Source organism: Rhamphochromis sp. 'chilingali', assembly GCF_963969265.1.
Source record: "Rhamphochromis sp. 'chilingali' genome assembly, chromosome: 5".
Classification (NCBI taxonomy): Eukaryota; Metazoa; Chordata; class Actinopteri; order Cichliformes; family Cichlidae; genus Rhamphochromis; species Rhamphochromis sp. 'chilingali'.
The window spans coordinates 37239188-37260446 of record NC_137932.1 but is presented as its reverse complement, the minus strand read 5'-3'; the positions used below and the strand labels follow the sequence as shown (position 1 = coordinate 37260446).

General features: G+C 43.4%; 2 protein-coding genes across 5 annotated transcripts; one reads left to right on the top strand and one right to left on the bottom strand.

Annotated features, from left to right (window-relative positions):
* Positions 1-334: 334 nt before the first annotated feature.
* On the top strand, positions 335-14730 carry LOC308396503 (dipeptidyl peptidase 9-like). Of its 3 annotated transcripts, none has more exons than XM_080881861.1 (21): positions 335-497; positions 2745-2830; positions 3870-4114; positions 5693-5805; positions 6971-7144; positions 7749-7917; positions 8283-8393; positions 8582-8710; positions 8863-8924; positions 9017-9117; positions 9227-9404; positions 9581-9740; positions 9944-10023; positions 11071-11241; positions 11594-11729; positions 11883-12028; positions 12306-12452; positions 12610-12762; positions 13204-13346; positions 13593-13704; positions 13825-14730. In XM_080881861.1, the coding sequence occupies exons 3-21, from the start codon at positions 3892-3894 to the stop codon at positions 13915-13917; spliced, it is 2601 nt and encodes an 866-aa protein (XP_080737987.1). In that variant the 5' UTR covers positions 335-497; positions 2745-2830; positions 3870-3891; the 3' UTR covers positions 13918-14730. The 3 variants fall into 3 exon arrangements, with proteins under 3 accessions (XP_080737987.1, XP_080737986.1, XP_080737985.1); XM_080881860.1 differs by having other exon boundaries at positions 336-497; positions 2745-2835; XM_080881859.1 differs by lacking the exon at positions 335-497 and adding an exon at positions 2408-2596 and having other exon boundaries at positions 2745-2835.
* A 2368-nt stretch (positions 14731-17098) lies between these two features.
* On the bottom strand, positions 17099-20837 carry LOC308396875 (angiopoietin-related protein 4-like). 2 transcript variants are annotated; one of them, XM_080882509.1, is made up of 5 exons: positions 20346-20837; positions 18523-19060; positions 18182-18289; positions 18002-18089; positions 17099-17606 (listed from the first exon to the last, which is right to left on the bottom strand). In XM_080882509.1, exons 2-5 carry the CDS (start codon positions 18961-18963, stop codon positions 17428-17430), a joined length of 816 nt encoding a protein of 271 aa, XP_080738635.1. In that variant the 5' UTR covers positions 18964-19060; positions 20346-20837; the 3' UTR covers positions 17099-17427. The 2 variants fall into 2 exon arrangements, with proteins under 2 accessions (XP_080738635.1, XP_080738634.1); XM_080882508.1 differs by having other exon boundaries at positions 18523-20837.
* Between the last annotated feature and the right edge of the window lie 422 nt (positions 20838-21259).

The window sequence follows — 21259 nt, the reverse complement described above, 5'->3', positions numbered from 1 at the left end:
TAAAATCATTCTCGCTGATCTCAGTTGTGTTTCTATCTGGTGTTTTTTTTTTTTTTTTTTTTTAAAGGAGGAGGAGGAGGAGGAGGTGGTGGTGGGGGGGGGTAAAACAATTGAAAAAGGACTGATGTAAGTATCTTTTGATTGTTTTTAAATGAAGGGGTCACATTTGGCTATTGTCACATTGACAAGGAAGCAAATCATTTTGGGTTCTTCGAAATTAAAATAGCAGGTTCAAGTTTGAAATATTGCCCAGTAAAAAAGGAAAAATACACGCTGAAAGACACGAAAAACAAACGGATCGAGTATATCCGGGTTAAAGGTAGTAATTTTCTAACGTTGCTCGGGTTTGATTCACAGTCTATTTCCGCGTTGCTATCGTTTTAGCATCAAGCTACCTGGTCTCTGAAAAGTAGTTAACTCTAATTAATCACGACTTTTCAACACAGACGTCTATTCGACAAAAGGAGATACAGCTTCAAGGTCTCCGGGCAGAAAGTGTAAGATGGAAGCGAGTGGTTACATTTTGTTTTGCTTTGTTTCTTACGTTTTCTGTTTTGTGCTCTTCTGGTTTACCCAATAGCTAGCTTGCTCGTTTCTGTTCTGTTTAATGGGTGGCTAACATGTTAGCTCCCAACAGCGCATCACAGCCACAGTGAGTTTTGTTATTGGATATAATATATATATGCATATAATTATTGGATGGTTAGGCTTTGCAAAGTTTGGCGCTTAGGACACACTCTGCCAGAAGTTTTCTGTTAGCCTGTTATTAGCTTAGACCTTTTAAGTTTACTAGCATAAGTGTCAGCCTGGGCAGAAATAGTGAAACTGAGTCGCTGTTTCTAACGCGAATCTGCGTTTTTATGGTGTCAGTGAAACATAAAAATGTACAGATGTAGAGGACACGGATGTCAAAAATGAAACGCGAGGTTCTCACGGTGTCTTTTGTGGAGTCAAATGAGTCTAATCTACATTTAAGCTAGCAGTCAGAAGTTAAATACAGTGACACAACACTTTCTTGATGCCCTGACAGGTGTTGGGGAATATTCAGTAACATTTTAGCCTGAGGACTGTAAACGTGTAATTGGTATTTTAAGCACCTCATTGTCTCCATTTATCAGGCACTAAAGTTTTTTGGGTTTTTTTTAACCATATGTAATACATGTTTACATCATCAAGCTATGTTATTTTTTTTTGACTTGTATACTCTCACTGGACATTTATTTAGGTACACCGGGCTAGTTGGACTCCCTTTTGCCTTCAAGACTACCTAAAATCTTTATGGTATAGACTCAACAAGGTGTTGGAAATACTTCTCAGATATTATTGGTCCATATTGACATGACTGAAATTGTCAGCTGCACATCCATGATGCAAGTCTTTCACCACATCCCAAAAGCACTCTATTGGAGATCTGTGACTGTGGAGGCCATTTGAGTACAGTGAACTCATGTTCAAGAAACCAATATGAGATAATTAGAAGTTTGTGACACAGTGCATTATCCTGGTAGAGCAGGTACACTGATGGACATGCTCAGCGACAGCACTGAGGTAGGCTGTGGTGTTTAAACAATGGTCAAATAGTACCAAATTGGCCCTAAATGTGCCAAGGAAAAATCTGCCACACCATTAGGCTACCACCAGCAAGAGGCATTGCTACAAGGCATGAAGGATTGATGCTTTCTTCCACAGTCAAGAATCATCGGACCAGGCAATGTTTTTCCAATATTATGTTGTGCAATTTTGTTGCGCTCATTTAAATTCAAGCCTCAGTTTCCTATTCTTAGCTGACAGGAGTGGTAAATGTGTGGTCTTCTACTGCTGTAGTCCTTCTGCTTCAAGGGGTTGTGAATCCAGAAATGCTCTACTGCACTATAACCTTTGTTTGTTTTTGTTTGTTTGTTTTTTGAGTTCCCGTTGCCTTCGTTTATGAAACAGTCTGGTCCTTCTCCTCTGACCTCTGACACAGAGAATTGCTGCTCATTGGATATCTTCTCTTTTTTTAGATCATTCTCTGGTAACCCCCAGTTGAGGTTGTGTGGGGATTTTCCACACAGGAGGAAAATCCCAGTAGATCACCAATATCTGAAATCGTCACACCAGCCTGTTTGACACCAGTAACCATGCTATGTTCAGAGTCACTTAAATCCCCTTTCTTCCACATTCTGATGGTCTGAGTTGCTGCCATGTTATTGGCTGATTAGTGTCAACAAGCAGTTTAACAAGTGTACCTGAAAAGGTGTCCAGTGACTGTATATCATTCTTACTATTCCCAGTGTGGCAAAATCCCTGAAGTTGGCTAACTTCTGGAAAAATACTGCCGTGTGTGCTGTACACTATGTTAAGGATCCAGGCAGCAGAACAGCCTACAGTGCTGCAGTAAAATGCGGAGTTGCAGTGTGAAATTTGCCACACTTATGACACAGACGCTGTAGTGCTCGAGTCATGCAGCTGAGTCACACTCGGTGAGGCTTCACATGAGAAATGCTCAGCTGGAATATGGCAAGCTGAAGAACAGCAGCTTCTCCATGAAGAAGTGCAGAGATGTGGGAGAAGAGCGGGGCCTCAACCCCAGTAACAGTTTCACTGTTCATAGCCTGTGAGCTTAGCTTAGCTTATGGATTGCTGTCGTTTCTGTTTGCTTCTGTTATTAGACCGAGTTAGACGAGCTGTCGCCATGCTGTTGAATTTCTGTGATCTGGAAAGAAAGTTTCCCAGTTTTTATTCGGTTGCCTGGTGTTTTACAGGGTGTCAGGTCTGGTTCAGTCTGGTTGAACAGTTAATGCACAGAGTAAAGAGGCCGAAAATTGAAGACAAAACAGAAGACGGCGAGGTAAGGTAGGTGAAGCTATCTGACTGTCATTTGGTTTGAATTTTCAGCTCAGTCAAATCATTTTGTAACCATTTTCACAGGTTTAATGAACAAAAAGTTTAAAATAGCTTAAAACTAGTATTAAGATTAACATGTTCATCATTAGAATAGAAGTATTTTCTGACTAATTTAATTAGCTTTGTAGATATTTCATCACAGACTGAATTATCTCACAAGCTAAAATACTGACCTGCTGGTGGGGTAAATGGACCAGTAAACACCAAAGTCTTTAACATCGGTGCTGAATTTCATGCCAATTAATAGCAGCATTTGTTGACTTTAAAAGATCTCTTAGAGGATTTATTTCAACTGCTTAAACCATGGGTGTCAAACATAAGGCCTGGGGGCTAAAATCGGCCTGGCAAAGCGATCCAGTCCAGCCCCCTGGTTAGCTTTGGAAGACGTGAAGCAGTCCGTAGTTGTTTAACTTTACTGTAGGTTTTGCATCTGATTAGGATTTTCATTCATGTAATCATTATCACCCAAGTATCACACAGGCTGCTTGGACTTATGTAATTTGGGCTGTAAAATTACAAAATTATTCAAATCATTCAGGAGAAGTTGGGAAGCATACATGATAAAATCTAGGAGGAGCCAAATTTTCTGTCTGTGTTCAGGCAGCAGTGCCTTGTGAATGTTTTACTCCACCATGATTTCCCAAATAACCCCGATACTCTCTTCTTCTCCTGAATTTTGTCTCTAGTACAAGCGGTAGCAGAGTTATGGTCGTTTAAAGAACGGGCCCGTAGAAATTACATTTATTTTTCTTACATTGAGATTATTCAGGGATTAAATGCTTAGTTTAATATCTTTAGAAAGGGGAGTTTTAGTGATCTGGCCCACTTACAATCAAAGGGGTCTGTGTAGGGCCCATGATGTAAGGTGAATTTCACATCTGTGGTTTAGAGTGTTTCATATATTTAGGAGCCTAATGGTTTTGTTTTATTTGTGGGCTGAGCGTAGGCAGATCACACTAATCGTTATAAATGTCTGTCGACAGTGTGAGAGCAGCACTGGCAGGCATGACCGGGGTGGACGAGCTCTCAGACAGCACAGAGGTGGTGGAGATGGAGGACGTGAATTCCACCCAGTTCCAGGTGGAGAAACATACGTGGGATGGCCTGCGGAAGATCATCCACAACAGCCGCAAAAACACCGGCGTGGTTATCAACAAGGCACCGCACGACTTCCAGTTCATCCAGAAAGACGAGAGCAGCCCGCACTCTCACCGCATCTACTACCTTGGTGAGCGGCGGTTACTGAAACCTGAGGTCTGACACATGAATGGCTGAAATAACATGTCATTTTCTACAAGCGCTGTAAGAAGCCCGAGCTCACAGAGGCATTTTTTAGCGGCCGTGACTTGTTGGCTTGCAGATTCAGTGGCTTCCGTTCAGTCTCTTTGAAAGGTAGCACACGTCTGTGAAAAATCTGTGGATGCAGCTGGTGAGTCAGAGCTGCCAGCCTGCACCTGTTTTCGAGCTCATTTGATTTCCACAGAGCTGCACTGGCTTTAGTGTGTGCTGGAAAAAAATGTGGAACAACATTTTGCATTGTGGACATATTTCTGCTTTTTTCCCCCCCCTCGTCTTGCAGCTGTAGCACACAGGATTCTTGTAAAATGGCTGCTAGTTTTTGTTGCTCTGAGTTTTACATTTTGATACCTGGCTATAGTAAGCTGTGTAATGTTGACTAATTTAGTCAGCTATAACTGCTAACCATAGCTGATGGTTTGGTTATTTTGTCCGTTATAACCAGTCAGACCTTAACAGTTACCGCCTGGTCTGAATGCTCTTTTTATATTTAGACCTTCACTGTGACCAGAAGTGTGTGGTACATGTTGATCTCATGCCTATTTTTTTTATCTTCGTGGTGTATTTATGCTGCATTGGCCATCATCCTTTAATTGCTGTTTGCCTCCCCTGACTGTCATTTAGCTGAAGTTACATAGTTTTGCTGTAGAGCCTTCCCAAACTGATTTAATAGATTTGTTGTTCAGTCTCAAATATAGCTAGCCGCACAAAAAACAAACCAAAAACACCTACCTCATGCTTTTAAAATAGCTTCTTACCCATGTTTTATTCCTTCCTTTCTGTGAACTGCATAGTTGGATTATTAGAACATTTTATAGCACACAAATGTGTTGTCTTTGTCAAACATCTGTGATGGCAAACATCAGCTGCCATTTTTCTTTTTTTTTTTATGCAGCCACAAGACAGCTGCACACAAAAAGCAAACTGTGCACTTACATGGACAAACCTTTTTGAAGAGTGATCATGTAAGACAAGACAGTAAGGGTCTTGTCTTGTTATTATTATCCTGTCTCCCTCCCCTCACCTCCAACCGGTCGCAGCAGATGGCGGACCCTCCCTTAGCCTTCACTGTGGGTGTTTTTCCTCCCCACTGTCACCAAGTGCTTGCTTAAAGGGGTCATCTGATTGTTGGGGTGTTCTCTGTATTGTTGTAGGGTCTTTACCTTACAATATAAAACACTTTGAGGTGACTGTTGTTGTGATTTGGTGCTATATAAATAAAACTGAATTGAATTCAGTCTTAAACCTGTCTCTGTTTAAGACCTTACTGCAGGCACAGGGGAAGACGTGCTGTGAATTGCCTCAGGGCGGAATTGAACCTGGGCCTTTGCATTAGCCCTATGGCCCAAGGGTTGCCTGCTCATCTTGGCACTCTGTGCGGTATGTTCCTCAGTAAGAAGCTTGTGTAAGCCAACACTACTGCTGCGAATGCCGGCCGAACCAGAGCGCCTACAAAAAGACCAGCTCGCCTTGCTTCGTCTGATGCCTTCTGTGGTATGTTTCCTGACAGGAATGCCTTACGCCAGCAGGGAAAATGCGTTACTCTACTCAGACATTCCCAAGAAGATCCGCAAAGATGCCCTGTTGGTTTTGTCTTGGAAACCAATGCTGGATCACTTTCAGGTGAGGAAGAATTTTTAGTCCTCATCTTGCTGTCCAATCGGATGTTTTGACATTCGTTTCAGACGTGTTTTTGTGCACCGTCATTTGAACAGTGCATTTATTTAATAACATTGGCATTCTTTAACAAAATATAAAACACTGTTGAGCAGAATGAAGTAGAAGGTGCAAAAGAGCCAAAAGGTAATGTCCCCAAATGAGGATGCAGGGTCGCAGGAGGTTAAAGGGACTTACTGATTTTTTTGCCTTTTATTTACAGTGATGATTTTAAAGTTTGTACTTGGTAAAACGTTTAAGAATTACAGGTGAATTTATATAAAAATATTTCTTAAAAGTTGAGAGCAAAGACTGTCTGACCTCATAAACACCATTAACTTGCATAAAACTTTACAGTGTGAATGCATGGAAGCTTCATGTCAGGCTCAAGTCAAGCACCAACCAGGTGAATCCACTGATCCGCTGGGTTTGACCGTGCACCTTCTCAGTTAGCAGCAAGTGCAGCCAGAAAGCAGAGGGATGGTCACTGGTGTCACAGGGCCAGCTACAACTGAGGGAATGTGCAGCGGAATTTACATTTGATTAAAAAACGGTCATAATATAATGAATGAGTCTGACTACAGCTGTATGTTGCTGTTGTCAGCTGAGGGAATGCTGGATGAAACGGACTCTTTATCAGACGGCGTCTGGTCTGAGAAGCTGTGTAAAGGACCTGTGAAATATTAATGTGATGTGTTTTTTAATTTCCCCTGAATAAAACTATAGACCTGGAAATGTGTTTGATATTTCCCCTTTAGGACCATTTAATTATTTAGAGGTTTATTGTGAGCCATTTCCTAAATAATTGCACTTCTCCTTATGGAGCTTAAAACTGCTGTTGTAAATCTTCTCCTGAAGACAAATTAACTCGAACACTCAGGTCACATGAGACCACATGATTGATGTTAATTGCTATCCAGCTGGTCTGCACTGATTTCACAAACAAAGCGTGTTCCTGCTGAAGCGAGAGAACAGCTTTTATTTCCTGGTCCTCAGAGATGCTCTCTGTAATTTAGAAATTTGGTCATGTTTTGTTTGTATGTTTTTGTTTTTCCACGGCGTGAACGACTTTCTTTGACCTTGACTTTGGTCACTGTCACGTTGTGTGTTCTCTTGTCACTCCTGACCTCAGGCCAGCCCTCACCACGGAGGCTTCTCTCGGGAAGAAGAGCTGCTGCGAGAGAGGAAGCGTTTGGGGGTGTCTGGCATCACCTCCTATGACTACCACCGACCCAGCGGCCTCTTCCTGTTCCAGGCCAACAGCAGCCTGTACTACTGCCGTGATGGTGGGAACAGCAGCTTCATTGTGAGTTAAAGGCCAGTTAAGTAGGACTCTCACTGCTGCAGAGCACAGGCTGAAAATTACAGACCCGATGAGGCTAGTTGGGAAAGACATCTGATTTTTGTGCATCACTAAATATAAAAAGTTGAAGTCTCCCTTCACTCCATGTATCTTGAAGTTTTCTCCATCCCCCTCAACCCTGCAAAGCATCAGCAGGGATCAAATAAATCCATGATAATAGACAGATCGATACTTTACTTTTCCCCAAGCGGAAATTCAAATATCCAGCATCTTTATTTAAAAAAAACCAAAAAACATCCCTCTGGCCAAAAATACAAAATCATCTAATTAAATAATGTTAGTAATAGTGATAAAAATACAATATAAACAGGAAAAAAGTCCTATTCCAGTGGGGACAAGTTGAGATGTGCCCTTCTCCACCACAGTCTTAAGTCCAACCTCCGGCTTTACCCCCGACACACAGCAGCATAAAAGAAAGCACTGGCCACCACAGTGTGATTAAAATATATGCAGCATCTCCTCACACACACACCAAAAGACCTCAGCTGCCACAGGAAGAAGAGGTGGCTCTGCATCTTATAATTAATGTTTTCTTTTTCTTCCCCAGACTTCTCCGATGAATCCCACAGAGATTACGAGCCAGAATTCAGGCACACGTATGGACCCCAAGATCTGCCCCGGTGACCCCAGCTTCATCGGGTTCATCAACAACAATGACATTTGGGTGACTAGTATTGAGACGGGGGAAGAGAAGAGACTCACCTTCTGCCACAAAGGTGTGAACTGTGACATTTATCAAGTTCCCTTCAACTTTTTCCTTTCTTGTAGTTGAAATGGTTCCCTTAAACCAACTAAATAGACTCAAAAGCATCTTTAATTCATCCTTTTCTCTCTTTCTTTGTTTATGGTATGTTTGGGACTGTGAGACAGTCGTTTATATTAGTTATTAAATAAGTCGTTGTTAGTTGTGGTGCATGAAGCCAGTGATGGCACCAGATATTTACAGAAGCATAACAGCGGCTGTTCAAGTCAGCCACAGCACCGTAAACTTAAATTGGAGGTCAAACCCTGGTAGGGATGGAACAGGTTGCCTAATGTAAGCTCACTCTCGTGTTTTGTCTCTCGGGTGTTTTTATTGTAGGTATCGATAACCCCAAAGAGGATCCTAAATCTGCCGGCGTAGCCACTTTTGTCACCCAGGAAGAGTTTGATCGCTTCACTGGATACTGGTGGTGTCCGGCTGCTCAAGAAGGTGAGTACATTGATTTCGTAGTTATCATTCATTAGAAAATGACTCACAATATTTATTAATACAGTTTTTGTGAGCCCGGTCGCTTCGTCATGAAATTATTTCTACAAGCTTTCATGTTCAGTTTCTTCCAAAGACCTTTAAATAATCCTCACAGCTGCTTACTTTTCTGGCTGTTCTCATTGGTTTAGAGGCAGACGGCGGGAAAACTCTACAGATTCTCTACGAGGAGGTGGATGAGTCTGAGGTAGAGATCATCCACGTTCCGTCTCCGGCTTTGGAAGAGCGCAAGACAGATGTGTACAGATACCCACACGCAGGTATCAAATCAGCAGAAACTTACACAAAAGTTCTACATATACTTCTACATGGCTTAACTCCTAATGCTGGGTGTAGCCTGTGTTTATACATGTGCTCCTGTAAAATGTTTGCTTATATTTTGGTACATAAATCAGCTTACTTTCTTTTTCAGGCAGCAAAAATCCTGATATCACCCTCAAAATAGCAGAAATACGAACAGACAGTCAAGGCAAAGTGAGTGCTCATTCAGAGTTCAGTGGGTTTCCCCCCGACAGTGAACGCAGCACTGATGTGAGCTGGTCTGATTGGTGTTTTTCTCTCTTCAGATTGTCAGCACACAGGAAAAGGAGCTACCTGTTCCCTTCACCAGCCTGTTCCCACGTACAGAGTACATTACCAGAGCCGGATGGTCTAAAGACGGGCGATTGTAAGCCAGAAAATAATAAATAGTTAAAAACAGGAAGCCCAGAAGTAAACTTGTCAGTAGAGGGCACATGTTCTCGTTGCATCACAGCTCTCCTGTGTTTGTGTGTCAGCGCGTGGGCGGTGATGATGGACCGACGGCAGCAGAATCTCCAGCTGGTCCTGCTGCCTCCTGAACTCTTCATCCCAGCGCATCAGGACGAAGCCAAAAGACAGGAGAGCCTGGAGGCCCTCGGAGACTCGGTCCACCCTTTCATCGTTTACCAAGAGACCAGCGACATCTGGATCAATGTGAGCACCAGCAGCACGTCTTTAGCGAGCCTGGTTGTTTCTCAGATTAGTTTCCCCTCATGTTTCAATCAGCCCGAGTGGCACAGAGGCAGATGTTTGCTGTGAAGTTTACAATATACAATATAATCCTACTCTGGACTTGGATCAAAAACATTTTGTTTGCCTTTCCTACACAGGTCCATGACATCTTCCATCCTTTCATCCAAACCACTGAGGACGAGATCACATTCATCACAGTAAACGAGTCCAAAACTGGCTTCTGCCACCTGTATAAGATCACCTCAGTGTTACAGCGGGGCAGCCATCACTGGGCCAAAGGCTACACGCACTCTGAAGGTAGCACCACGTGCAGACACACACTAACTCATCTGTACTGTTCATGCAGAACATCTTTGACATGGTTTTAAGTGAGATTTATTTATTTTATGAACAATTCTGTATTCCTGGGATGTTTCTGGGTTTGTAACATAGTTTTACTGTGTTGTTCTTACCGTGCCACTCACACGACCTGTGTGACACATTTGCTCCTCTGTCATCAGATGATTTCAAGTGTCCAGTCAAAGAGGAGGTGATGGTGACCAGCGGGGAGTGGGAGGTGCTGGCCAATCATGGCGCAAAGGTAAAGCCCTGTACATGGGTTCCCACATTCACAGCAGCCACTTAAAACTATAGTTTTATACAAAATAACTTGTGCTGAGTACATAGAGTAGAGGTAGGCAATGTAGTGTCACTATTATATATTAATGTGATATATAATCAATGATATAGAATAAAAATACTGAAGGTTTTATAAGTGCAAGTAAATGAAGGGCATTTTCCTTCTTTTACAATGAGCTGCTGTCATTGACGACACACAGCCTAATTTGAAACAAGGTACCAGCAGCATTAATGTAACAGTAGTGACACAGCATACGTCACATGTAAGCACATAAGTAGTCGGTTAATTAAGCGCTGTGAGCAGAGTTGGTCGTCTTTATGTTTTTTTGCTCCTGTAACTGTTATGTCGCATCTTCTTCTACTGCTGCTGCTCTCTGCTCTGTTTCAGGGTCGCCAGAGTGGATCATCTTCCTCCATCTCATCCTATCCCTAGCATTCTCCTCCATCGCACCAATGATACACCAAACCTCTGTCTGTCTGTTCTTCCTCTTTTCCTCCAGCCTGGCAGCTCCATATTCAGCATCTTCTGTCTAATTGATCCACTCTCTCTGCACACACACAAAGCCATCCCAGCCTCGCCTCTCATACTTGTCTCCAAAATCACCCCCTGATCGAGCTCAGCCGATTTACTCATTTCTAATCTTGTCCATCCTGGTCACTCCGAACACAAATCCTCTTGTCGCCTTGTCAGCCGCACCGTCTCCAAACCTCGTAAACCTTCCCTTTCACTCTTGCTCTCCCTTCTGTCACCTCGACACTCGGGCCTGCTCCACCCTGCCTGTGCTCTCTTCCTCACCTCTCTTGTACTGTTGCATCAGCATGTATCTGAATATGAGAGTAATATTTCTACATTTTGCTTAAAAAAGACTAATAACACACAGACTCTCATGCAGATTAGAACAACCTAATAAAGGAGATACTTACTTACTGTTTGGTGTCATAGCTCAGCTGTCTTTTTGTTTGTGTGTAAACAAAATGTTCCAACAGTGTTGTTTTCTTGTTTGTGCAGCGTTCATCCAGCCCTCAGATTTGGGTGGATGAGGCAGCCAAGCTGGTTTACTTTCAGGGAACCAAAGACTCTCCTCTGGAGCATCACCTCTACGTGGTGAGCTACGACTCGCCGGGTGAAATCGTCCGACTCACCAAACCTGGCTTCTCCCACAGCTGCTCTGTGAGCCAGGTACCTGAATACACACTCGTGTTCCTCGCCAAATCTCCTCTGACCTTTCTACACCTGTCAACTGATTTTACTTTTTTAAAATCTAAGAGTACAAGCAGTTACTGTCTCATCGTTCCTTTTTTGCTGTTTCCTGTAGAAATTTTCACAAATTATGTATCGCCTGCTTTTTCCTGTTTTATCATTTGAATAGCTCTCTTAAGTGAGCGAGGCTTTAACAGTATTCAATAGTTTAATGCACATGAGAGAGCATGACCCAATGCAGTAAACTTCACATTCAGATATGTGTATGAAGTGTTTGTGTACACCTTGGCGATGCTTTCTAACTCTGCCTCATCTGTTTTCTTTCACACAGACCTTTGACATGTTTATCAGCCATTACAGCAGCCTGACCACTGCACCGTGTGTCCACATTTACAAGCTGAATGGCTCAGACAGCGACCCTCTGCACAAAGAGCCCCAGTTTTGGGCGAGCATGATGGAATCTTCTGGTACTGAATTCCCCTTAAAATCAAACAGATTTTTACACTTTTATCAGATGGTTTGACACCCTTGCCTCCCTGTTTGTTTAGTTTTCCTGTTCTGCTCATTAAAGATGGACAACAACTTAAAGATTTTGTTTTGGGGTTTTTTGTCGTCTCCAGCTTTCCCACTTGACGGCACACCTCCAGAGATCTTTAGCTTCACGGGCAAGTCGGGTTTCGAGCTGTACGGCATGCTGTACAAACCGGAGAAGCTAGTCCCCGGGAGGAAGCACCCCACCGTCGTCTTTGTCTATGGTGGTCCTCAGGTTTGCCCTCCAACTCCCACCCCATTCATAGGGCCAGATTTACTAAACGAGTCAAAATGGTGTGTGAGTGCAGTTAGCAATAAACTGCCTGTTGCAGATGCTAGTAAATCAGTTTGCACGCTTCATTTATATGACCTGATCCTTAATTTCTTTTCAACGTTAACAAAGGAACTCCACAAAAATGCTCACAACTTATCCAGAAAGTATTCACAGCACTTCATTTGTTCCACATTTTGTCATGTCACAGTGACATAAACACAAGTTTATTTTCTTCCAGGTGCAATTAGTGAACAATTCTTATAAAGGGGTGAAGTACCTGCGGCTGAGCACGCTGGCCTCTTTGGGCTACGTTGTGCTTGTTATCGATGGGCGGGGCTCCTGCCAGCGAGGCCTCAAGTTTGAAGGAGCTGTGAAGGACAGAATGGTAAATGTCTCGAGACAAACGTGTACGGGTTAAAGATGAAGATGCTCCCTCCAAACTCTCCTAGGTTTCCTAAAATTCAGGAACACATTAGCCTCTTTTCTTAGTTTTCTTCTGTAGAAACAAAACAGCCAAGTTCAATCTTTTCTCCTCTGTCCAGGGTCAGGTGGAGATTGAAGACCAGGTGGAGGGTTTGCACTACATCGCAGACAAGTACAAGTTTGTAGACCTGAGTCGCGTCGCCATCCACGGCTGGTCGTACGGCGGCTTCCTGTCCCTCATGGGCCTCATCCACAGACCCGACATCTTTAAGGTGAAAAAACATTTACTGTCAGATTTAGATCAGCCAACAAGCCAAAAACTAGAAGTTTGATGTGTCAGTTCAGTTTTTCCTCTTTGCTCCAGGAAACAGAAATACCCATTAAAAAATGTAAACACACATTTGTAAAACTCTCTCTTTGTTGTTTAATTAAAAAAATAGGTCTCCATCACCTGATAAATAACTCTTTAAAGCCCTAAGAGTAAATTATTTGTTCCATCAGATACATTTACCGTATCTTTTCTAAGGATGTGAGCGTTACAAAAATAAAAAAGCTGTATGGATGTTGATAATCCTGGTGCTTTAGGCAGTTTCTATAATTACATTTCATGCAGAGTGATTGCCGCCTCTGTTAGAGAACAGACCTGGAACTTCACTTTCAGTGAAAGGCAGAAATGATGACGCCGTCTCCCGTGTGATCTCTTTGTTGGTTAGGTTGCTATCGCGGGCGCTCCGGTGACGTTGTGGATGGCCTATGACACCGGCTACACGGAGCGATATTTGGACACCCCCGAAAAAAACCAGAGGGGATACGAAGCTTGTTCTGTCGCTCTGCACGTCGACAAGCTTCCCAATGAGTGAGAAACAGTTACTGCTTTAGTGCATTTATGACACATTATTATTCAGTTATTGTATGTTGCTGCATCCATCAGGCAGCTGAGACTATAATGCACTATTACCTCTGGCAGTACCATATTATACTTTGAGTTATTCATAAAATTCTGTATGAAGCAGCACAGGAAGAGACTCGCTATTCGGTGTTTGATTTCTCCGAGTGGTGCAACACATCAGTGTTTTATATGCCCTCTCTGTGATTAATACAGGCCCAACAGGTTGCTGATCCTGCATGGATTCTTAGACGAGAACGTGCACTTTTTCCACACTAACTTCCTCGTGTCTCAACTCATCCGAGCAGGGAAACCGTACAGCCTGCAGGTATGGCCGCTGACTGATGTCTCGCGGGGTTAAAACATGCGCACTGTTTAACGATGAGACCGGCACGTTTGAAGAAGCGGCAGCTTTGAAACGCTTGTTTGTTGTTTCTGTTTTTTCCAGGTTTACCCCAACGAACGACACAGCATCAGATGTCCAGAGTCTGGAGAGCATTATGAGATTACACTGCTGCACTTCCTCCAGCAGAACCTCTGATAAAGCCTTTTGACGCAGCAACCTTCCCTCCTCGCTTCCTGTCCTTCCTCCCCTTTTCTCCTCTTTCACATTCCTCCATTTGTCCACCTCCGCGTCGCCTCCTAGATTTTTATAATCTGTTGAATGCAAGCTATGCCAAATCTCATCACACCTTGACAGATATCTGTCTTAAAGGCACTTCAGCATTTTAGCATCAATAAATCATTACAGGGATCATATGCAGATGTCAGTACGATGGGCAGGTACTGCCCGGCACTGAGGAGACCTCTTGTAGCCTTCAGGCTGACGGAGGCTTTGGGGAGAGAACGATCGGTTGCTTTGAGCCACAAAACAAGCAGGGGGCGCTATTCGCCAGAAAGAAATGTAGCTTTGGGGTTTGTAGTCACAGTGGAGTGAGAGAGTGTCACAGTAATGATGATTGATGCTGAACATGCTGCACCAACACAATCAATTCATCAGCAATGCAAAAAGTGCATAAATGGACCTGCAGTGCCCAGTTTTTGAACCTGGTTTGTCTATTTTTTTTCTTTTTGGTGCCTTTTTTTTTTTTTTTTTTTTAAAGTTCTGCTTTTCTGGGTATCAACTGACAGAGATATCACTTTCCCCCCATGTGAATAAACACTGATGTGAAGCTAGTAAATGTAAAGCTCTGAAAGAGCAAACAAAACAGCGCTTAACCCTCCTTGTCACACACTTTGTAGTCTTTTTGTGCTTTGAGATTTCTTTCTCATGTGCTGTCAGAGATGATTTTTGTGTGGCATGCCAAGCCAAATGCCACATTTTTATTGTGTATTAATAAAATTTATACTTTTATTGTTATCTAATCATTCATAATGGGAATGCGTAGCGACCCTTCACTGCTTCCCTCAGTCACGTGCTTTAACTTTTCTCTGGAGCTTCTTTTTCTTCTGCTGCTGAGGACTTTTGCACAGTACATGTTTGCCTTGGTGCCGACAAGCTGACCTGCATGATGACTGGCAGAGCCGTTGGCAATCTGAGGTGCCTTGCAAGAGTTTAAGAGCGCCCGCTCACATCACCCATATCAGGGAACCTGTTAGAGTACCTCAAGTGTCTGATGAACATCTGTAAGATGAGCTGCCATGACATGGTATCTGTACATGGTTAAATGTACTCTCAGATATTGAAGAAATAAACAGAAGTGAACAATCTTTTCCAAACTCTTCTCACCAGATTAAATGTGTTTTTAAAGGAGTTTCGTTGATCGTTTAGTGCAAAATTGAATTTATAGAATATACTCGTATAAAAATTTGTTAAAAACAGCTCCAGCACTCGCCACTTAAAGTGCTGCTGAAATAATTTTTGCTGACTGAGTGATTACGAGATCTGCCCAGCTTTCATCAGATAGACAGGCAGAACCTCAACACTCCCACAGTTACACACACACACACAGGAGCTGCCTCAGTCATCCTATTATACTGTGATCAGTGTGGCTAACAGCTGTCAACTCATATCCACACCTACGTTAGGACTGTTGCTTTCAACCAGAGCACCACCTTGGCACTCCATAGCACCATTTTAACTATATTGTATTAAAAAAAGTCATCACACAAAGCAGAGTGAATATTATTTAAGGCAGTTCATTATTAAACTTAGGATGCAATTATTAAAATGGACTAAAAACACTTAAAACAGTAACTTAAACAGTGCATTGGGTATTTTTAAGTAAACTGAATTTAAATGTGTTCATGAAGACCTAATGCAGGACAGCTTCATTATTACAGAGCTGCAGAGTGATTTAGCTTACTTTCCAATTCTGTAATAATTAGATAATACTCTGATAAGAAAAATAAATCTTTAAAAGGTCATTGTTCAGTCTCCCAGGTGACAGGATTGTCAATATTAACTCTCTGGCCACTTTATTAGGGACACCTATTACTGCAAATATCTAACCAGCCAATCACATGGCATCAACCTAATCCATTTAGGCATGTAGGCATGGTCAAGGCAACCCAGTGATGTTCGAAGTGAGCATGAGAACGGTGACTTTAAGTGATTTTGCACATGGTTGTTGGTGCTTGGTCTGAGTATTACTCGACCTTCTCTGGGGTTTACAGAAAATGGCCTGAAAAGGAGCAAAATATCGAGTGAGCAGCAGTTCTCTGGGAGAAAATATCTTGTTGCTTTGATATCAGAGGTAAGAGGAGAATAGCCAGACTGCTGCGAGCTGATATGAAGGCAACAGTGACTCCAGATAACCACTTGTTACTGGGAAGGTATACAGATGAGCACCTCTGGATGCACGTGTCGGACACGTGCTGAAGCTAATGGGCTACAGGAAACTGGGGCTTTGGGTCACACCAGCTCACACAAATTGGACAACAAAGGATTGATGAAATGTTGCCCGGTCTGACATTTGGGTGGTGGTCACAGTTTGCACTAAACAGCATGAAAACATGGATCCATCCCAACTTGTATCAGCGGTTCAGGCTGCTGCTGTAATGGTGAGGGGAATATTCTTCCTTAGTATCAACTGGGCCCTGTTTAAACACCACAGCCTACCTGAGTCTTGTGTCCGATCATGTCCCTTTATGACCACACTGCTTCCAGCAGGATAACACACTGTGACACAAAGCTGAGGTCATCGCAAACTTGTTTCTTGATCATGACACTAAATACGCTGAACTCAAATAACCTCAACAGTCCCCAGATCTCATTCCAATCCCACATCTGTTGTGATGTTGCTGAACTGGAAATTTACACCATGGATGTGCAACTAACAAGCAGTAACTGTGTGATGCTGCCAGGACAACATGGACCAAATCTCTGAGGAATGGTTTCAGCAGCTTGTTGAATTTGAGCCGTTCTGAAGGAAATCTGGTGTCCAACCTGCTTCTAGCAATGTGTAAAGTGGCCAAATCTTTGCTCCCACCTCTAGGTGGCATAAAAACTTGTGTAGCTCCAATTGTTTGGCCTCAATTCAATTTGGCTTCAACTTCACTTTTATAGTCGGGTTTAAATGCAGTTTAATAGCTGCTCATTTGTGGAGCCAAGTTTCACTGCATACAGACACACACAATGACAGAAATGAATGCCTCATAAGTGAATAATTCTATTTGTTTATCACACTGAAATATAAAATAAAGAGCAAAGTCTAGACTGTCTTCCTGGAGTCATGTCATTCAGCCTCTTCAACCACAAACAAAGAGCCAGGACGTCCTGGTAAGGTAAACTTAAAAGTTTTATTTCCATCCACTTCATATAAAATATTCAAAGTTTTGTACAAATCTATAAAATAAGAAACTTCACATTATTTAAGTACAAAACAAAACAAATGGATAAATCCCTTACAAAGGGAATAAAGTTACACCCGTCAATATGACTGAACATGTCCAATGAGACAATGAGTTATAGCATGGCATAGCATCCATGTGTCTGACCCTGCAGTGAATCAGCAGAGAGCAATGATGTGCGTGTAAACACTCAGTCTGGTTTCAGTCCTTCAGTAGTTCAGCGTTTAAGTTAAAGTCATTCTCTCTTTAGCGCTCTGCTTTAATGGTTTGGGGATGGCGGTGTCATTTTTAGATGACCGGCGTTCAGAGAGTTGCTCTCTTGCTCTGTGGCCGTGGAGAAGGATGCCGCCTGCTTCTTGAGCTGCTCCCTCCTGCTTCTCCTGTCTCTGCTGGCTCGCTGCCCACGTAGGAGGAGATCATCACCGTCTCCGGTCAAACCTGAGAGGAAGAGAAGAGTGATGAGTTTGAGGCTGCACTTTGCATTTCTGCTCACAGTTTGGCGTCCGTTATTAATCTTTGGGAAACTTTCTCTGCCTTGGAAATAAAAGTATGTGCAGTCAACATGTTTTTAAAGCTGCTGCCCTCCTTTTCCTTGATCTTTGGACTGTGCTCGCACAGATCTGCCAACAAGTCAGCGCTATAAACTCAGGCGCAAAGGTGAACTTCTTATGTCACTTGTTATGATTCATATGTAGTTCATGCGTGTCTGCGCTCAAGGCTGCCGGTTTTGTTTAAAAGAGACTTGATGTCTGAAAGTGCTCTGAGGGTCTAAACTCTTCTGAAAGCAGCACAGACACACGCACGGCTTTAAACTTCAATAGCACAAATCTTACCTGATTCTGTGTGGATCTGCTGAGCCTCGCCCCTCAGTGCCATCTCTTCGTGTTTCCTCCTGTGCGCCTTTACTCTCTTATGCGAAATCTGCAGGACACAGAAACTTCTCGTTAAAGTTTTTTGCTTTAACGTCTCAGGTGCTGGGGAACGGGTGAATTCGTGGATGTGGTGCGGCTCACCTTGTTCTGCAGTGCTTGTAGTTGCAGACTCTGCTTCTCCAGTTTGTCTTGCTGCAGCTTGAGTTTCTCCTCCAGCTGGTCCACGCGTTTGTCCTGAGCCAGCAGCAGCTGGATACAACAGGGAGAAACATCATCAGCTTTATGCAACGTACAACATCCACCGGTCTGCGATGGGAGGTGCTTAAATTTGGAATGAACTATTATTTAAAGAGAGAACTCTTAGTGGCTGCCGCTAAAAGGTTTAAAGGGGCTATTCAGGTCTATTAAAATGGGCGTGCACTGCTCTCATGTGTCTACCTGGTTAAAGAGCAGCTACAAAAGCCCTCTTTCCCCCTTCTCACCTGGATCACTGGGACTCCTGAGTGACCGCTGTCGTTGCTGTCCAGCATCCTTTCTGTAAGCGCTCCCTGCAGCCAGTCCATCCTGGAGTTTAAATCCGCTGTCTGCTTCTTCACCTCCTCAGCCAGCTCCGCCAGCCTCTGACTCTCCTCCGGTCCCTCACTTCTGGCCTTCAGAGCTTCATCTTGCTCCCGCTGTTTCCTCTCCAGCTCGGCCACCGTGCCGTTGAAGGTCTTCAGTTTGGTGTTGATGTCGCTCATCTGGACTTTGGCCTTGTCCACGTGCTCCTTGAGCCCCAGGCCGAGCTGGAGGAGGCCGTGGGCCACCACGTTCACATCGTCCCACGAGGCCTGTTTCTCCCGGCCCCTCCTGTCAGTGGGGAAACCAACTGCTGCGTGCACCAAAATGGTCACGAGGAGGATGAGAAGTTGAGGCATCTTCATCTTTGTAGGTCCGATCTGGTGTCAGTGCTGCGTCTGAAATCTGTCTCTGTCTGTTGTGTGTGCTGCTCACTGAGAGGCACTGAGGCTTTTTATAGCTCTGGTAGGAGAGGAGGAGGAAGAGGGGGCGGGGAAAGTCTCACAGTGAGCAACATGATGCAACGAGGGCCTGAATTTCTGGTTATACACTCACTGATGCAGAAAAATGACATGTTTACAGTTTTAGTTTTGAGGCTTAGTTTAGTCTTATGCTGATGATGTCATATTTTTGCCTCTTATTCCCACTCTGTTGGTTTCATTTGCTACAAAAACACTTTGACTCCCCGCTGTTCTCACTGCTGATTCGTTTACAAATCAACTATTTGTTTTATTATTTCTGTAACATCTGAATAAGTGCAGATAATTTCCAACAGCTCAGGGCTATAAAATGTTCCCTTGAAATGACCCACAGATGCATGTGCCATTAAAAGCAGTTATTTCTTTTTCTTTTGATGGCTGTTTTATTAAATCTTAAAAGTCCTTTAAAGTCCCTATTTTCACATCTGATTGGCTTTTAAGCTGTCCCTAAAACAGTTTCACCCAAAAACCAATGATTCCTTTTGGATTTTTTCACGTTTAAGACTAAAGCCCTGATAGCTGAGCTTAATGACCTCAGTGGGTGAAGACAGCCAGTTGCTGAATCAGGAATGCTGGTGAACAACAGAGGCTGAGGAGTCACTGTGAGAAGTAGGGGAAAGTTCAAGCCTTCGGGCCCTTTTACACACTCGTTCCCGACAACAGAAACCCCGCTCACGCAGACATGAGGAACGTGATGCTGATGTCCTGCCAGGCGCTCAGACTCACACACGCACGTGTCAGCGGCTCACGGCTCCTGTTTCACATTTAATCACACATTAGGCTCAGATACTGTACTTCTCTCAAAGCGCTAAGCAGCCATCCGAGAAATATGATGAAATGCACATGTCCAAATGTTTCTACACTCACTGTATGTTAAGGTATCACTGGATTAGAGTAAACTTGGGAGGTTTCATGCTGCGGGGAAGAGAAAGGCTGGAAAATGTAATGACAGCGAGTATTGTAGAGGGATAAGAGAGTCAGCCAACAACAAACAACTACACGTTTAACTAAAAGGTCAGTGTGGTTAATGTTTGACTGGAGTCACTAAGTAACAATATGTTGTTATGGTGGAAAATTAATACTGAAAAAAATTACTTGCATGTAAAAGTGAAAGAAACCCTCGCTCTGACTCAGAAGAGCAAACTTGCATTTCCACTGTACATTCTGTCCAATCATAAAAAAGACGCGTTTCTCCTTTAGCCTCTTTTAAACCCTTAAAATTGTTGTTTATCCACATGTGTCATTATGCAGAGGTGCACTTCTCGTACCAGCAGGATTTGAGTTTTTACATGATGAACCTCTGCAGGGAGCAGGGTACTTCCTGGATGCTGGACACCCGGTGCACGTAGGCCTCCCTCCCGCTGCAGGCTGCTGTTCTGCACGTATCCTCCGAACCCGCTGCACTCAGCTTACGTGAACCAGACCATTGTCCTCAGTCGGATGCACAGGCGGGTCTCCGTCCTTACTCAGCTCTATCCGAACACTATGTTCGCATTAAACATGAGGCTGTGCTGCTTGCATGTAGCTCATGTCCCGTGAGGAGATAAATGTGACCCTGCGTGATGCAGGGAGCTGCAGGAGGGTCAGCACAGCCAGCAGACACAGGAGGAGGACCTGCGTAAACTGGGAACCAGTTTTTCCAGTCAGTCTGTGCTTCACTTTGGAATGACTCACTCAGCGTTTTGGGAACTAAAACAGACTGTATACAAAAGAGGCCAAGCTTTCCGACTTCTGTTAGTTAGCAGGCAATCATCTGTAAAAATGAAAGTACTTGAAGCCTCGCACATTTGTATTTTGGCCACCACCACGTTAGTTTCTTGAAGCCAGAAGTTACAAGTAACGGACTAATAAGCTACTCACTCACCCAAACTCAAGAACAAGCTTCTGTACCACACAGCGACTCCTGATATCAGTCAGATAATCCATTCAAACGCTCCAGAAGGCTCCAGTAGCAGACACCTGACAGTCATCATGGTTACGCCCCTGACTTTGTTTTCCAGGTGGATGAGTTATAAAATAATAGGTATAACCACAGAGACCAAAACTGTGTTTTGTACCAGGAGGTAAATGTGCTTTTTAGTGCTGTTACATTTAATGTTTCAACACGGGAGATGACTCGCTTTGAAATGCAATTCAAAGGCTGCACCTCGATTTAAGCCGCATGTGGTGTTCCTTTCATGTC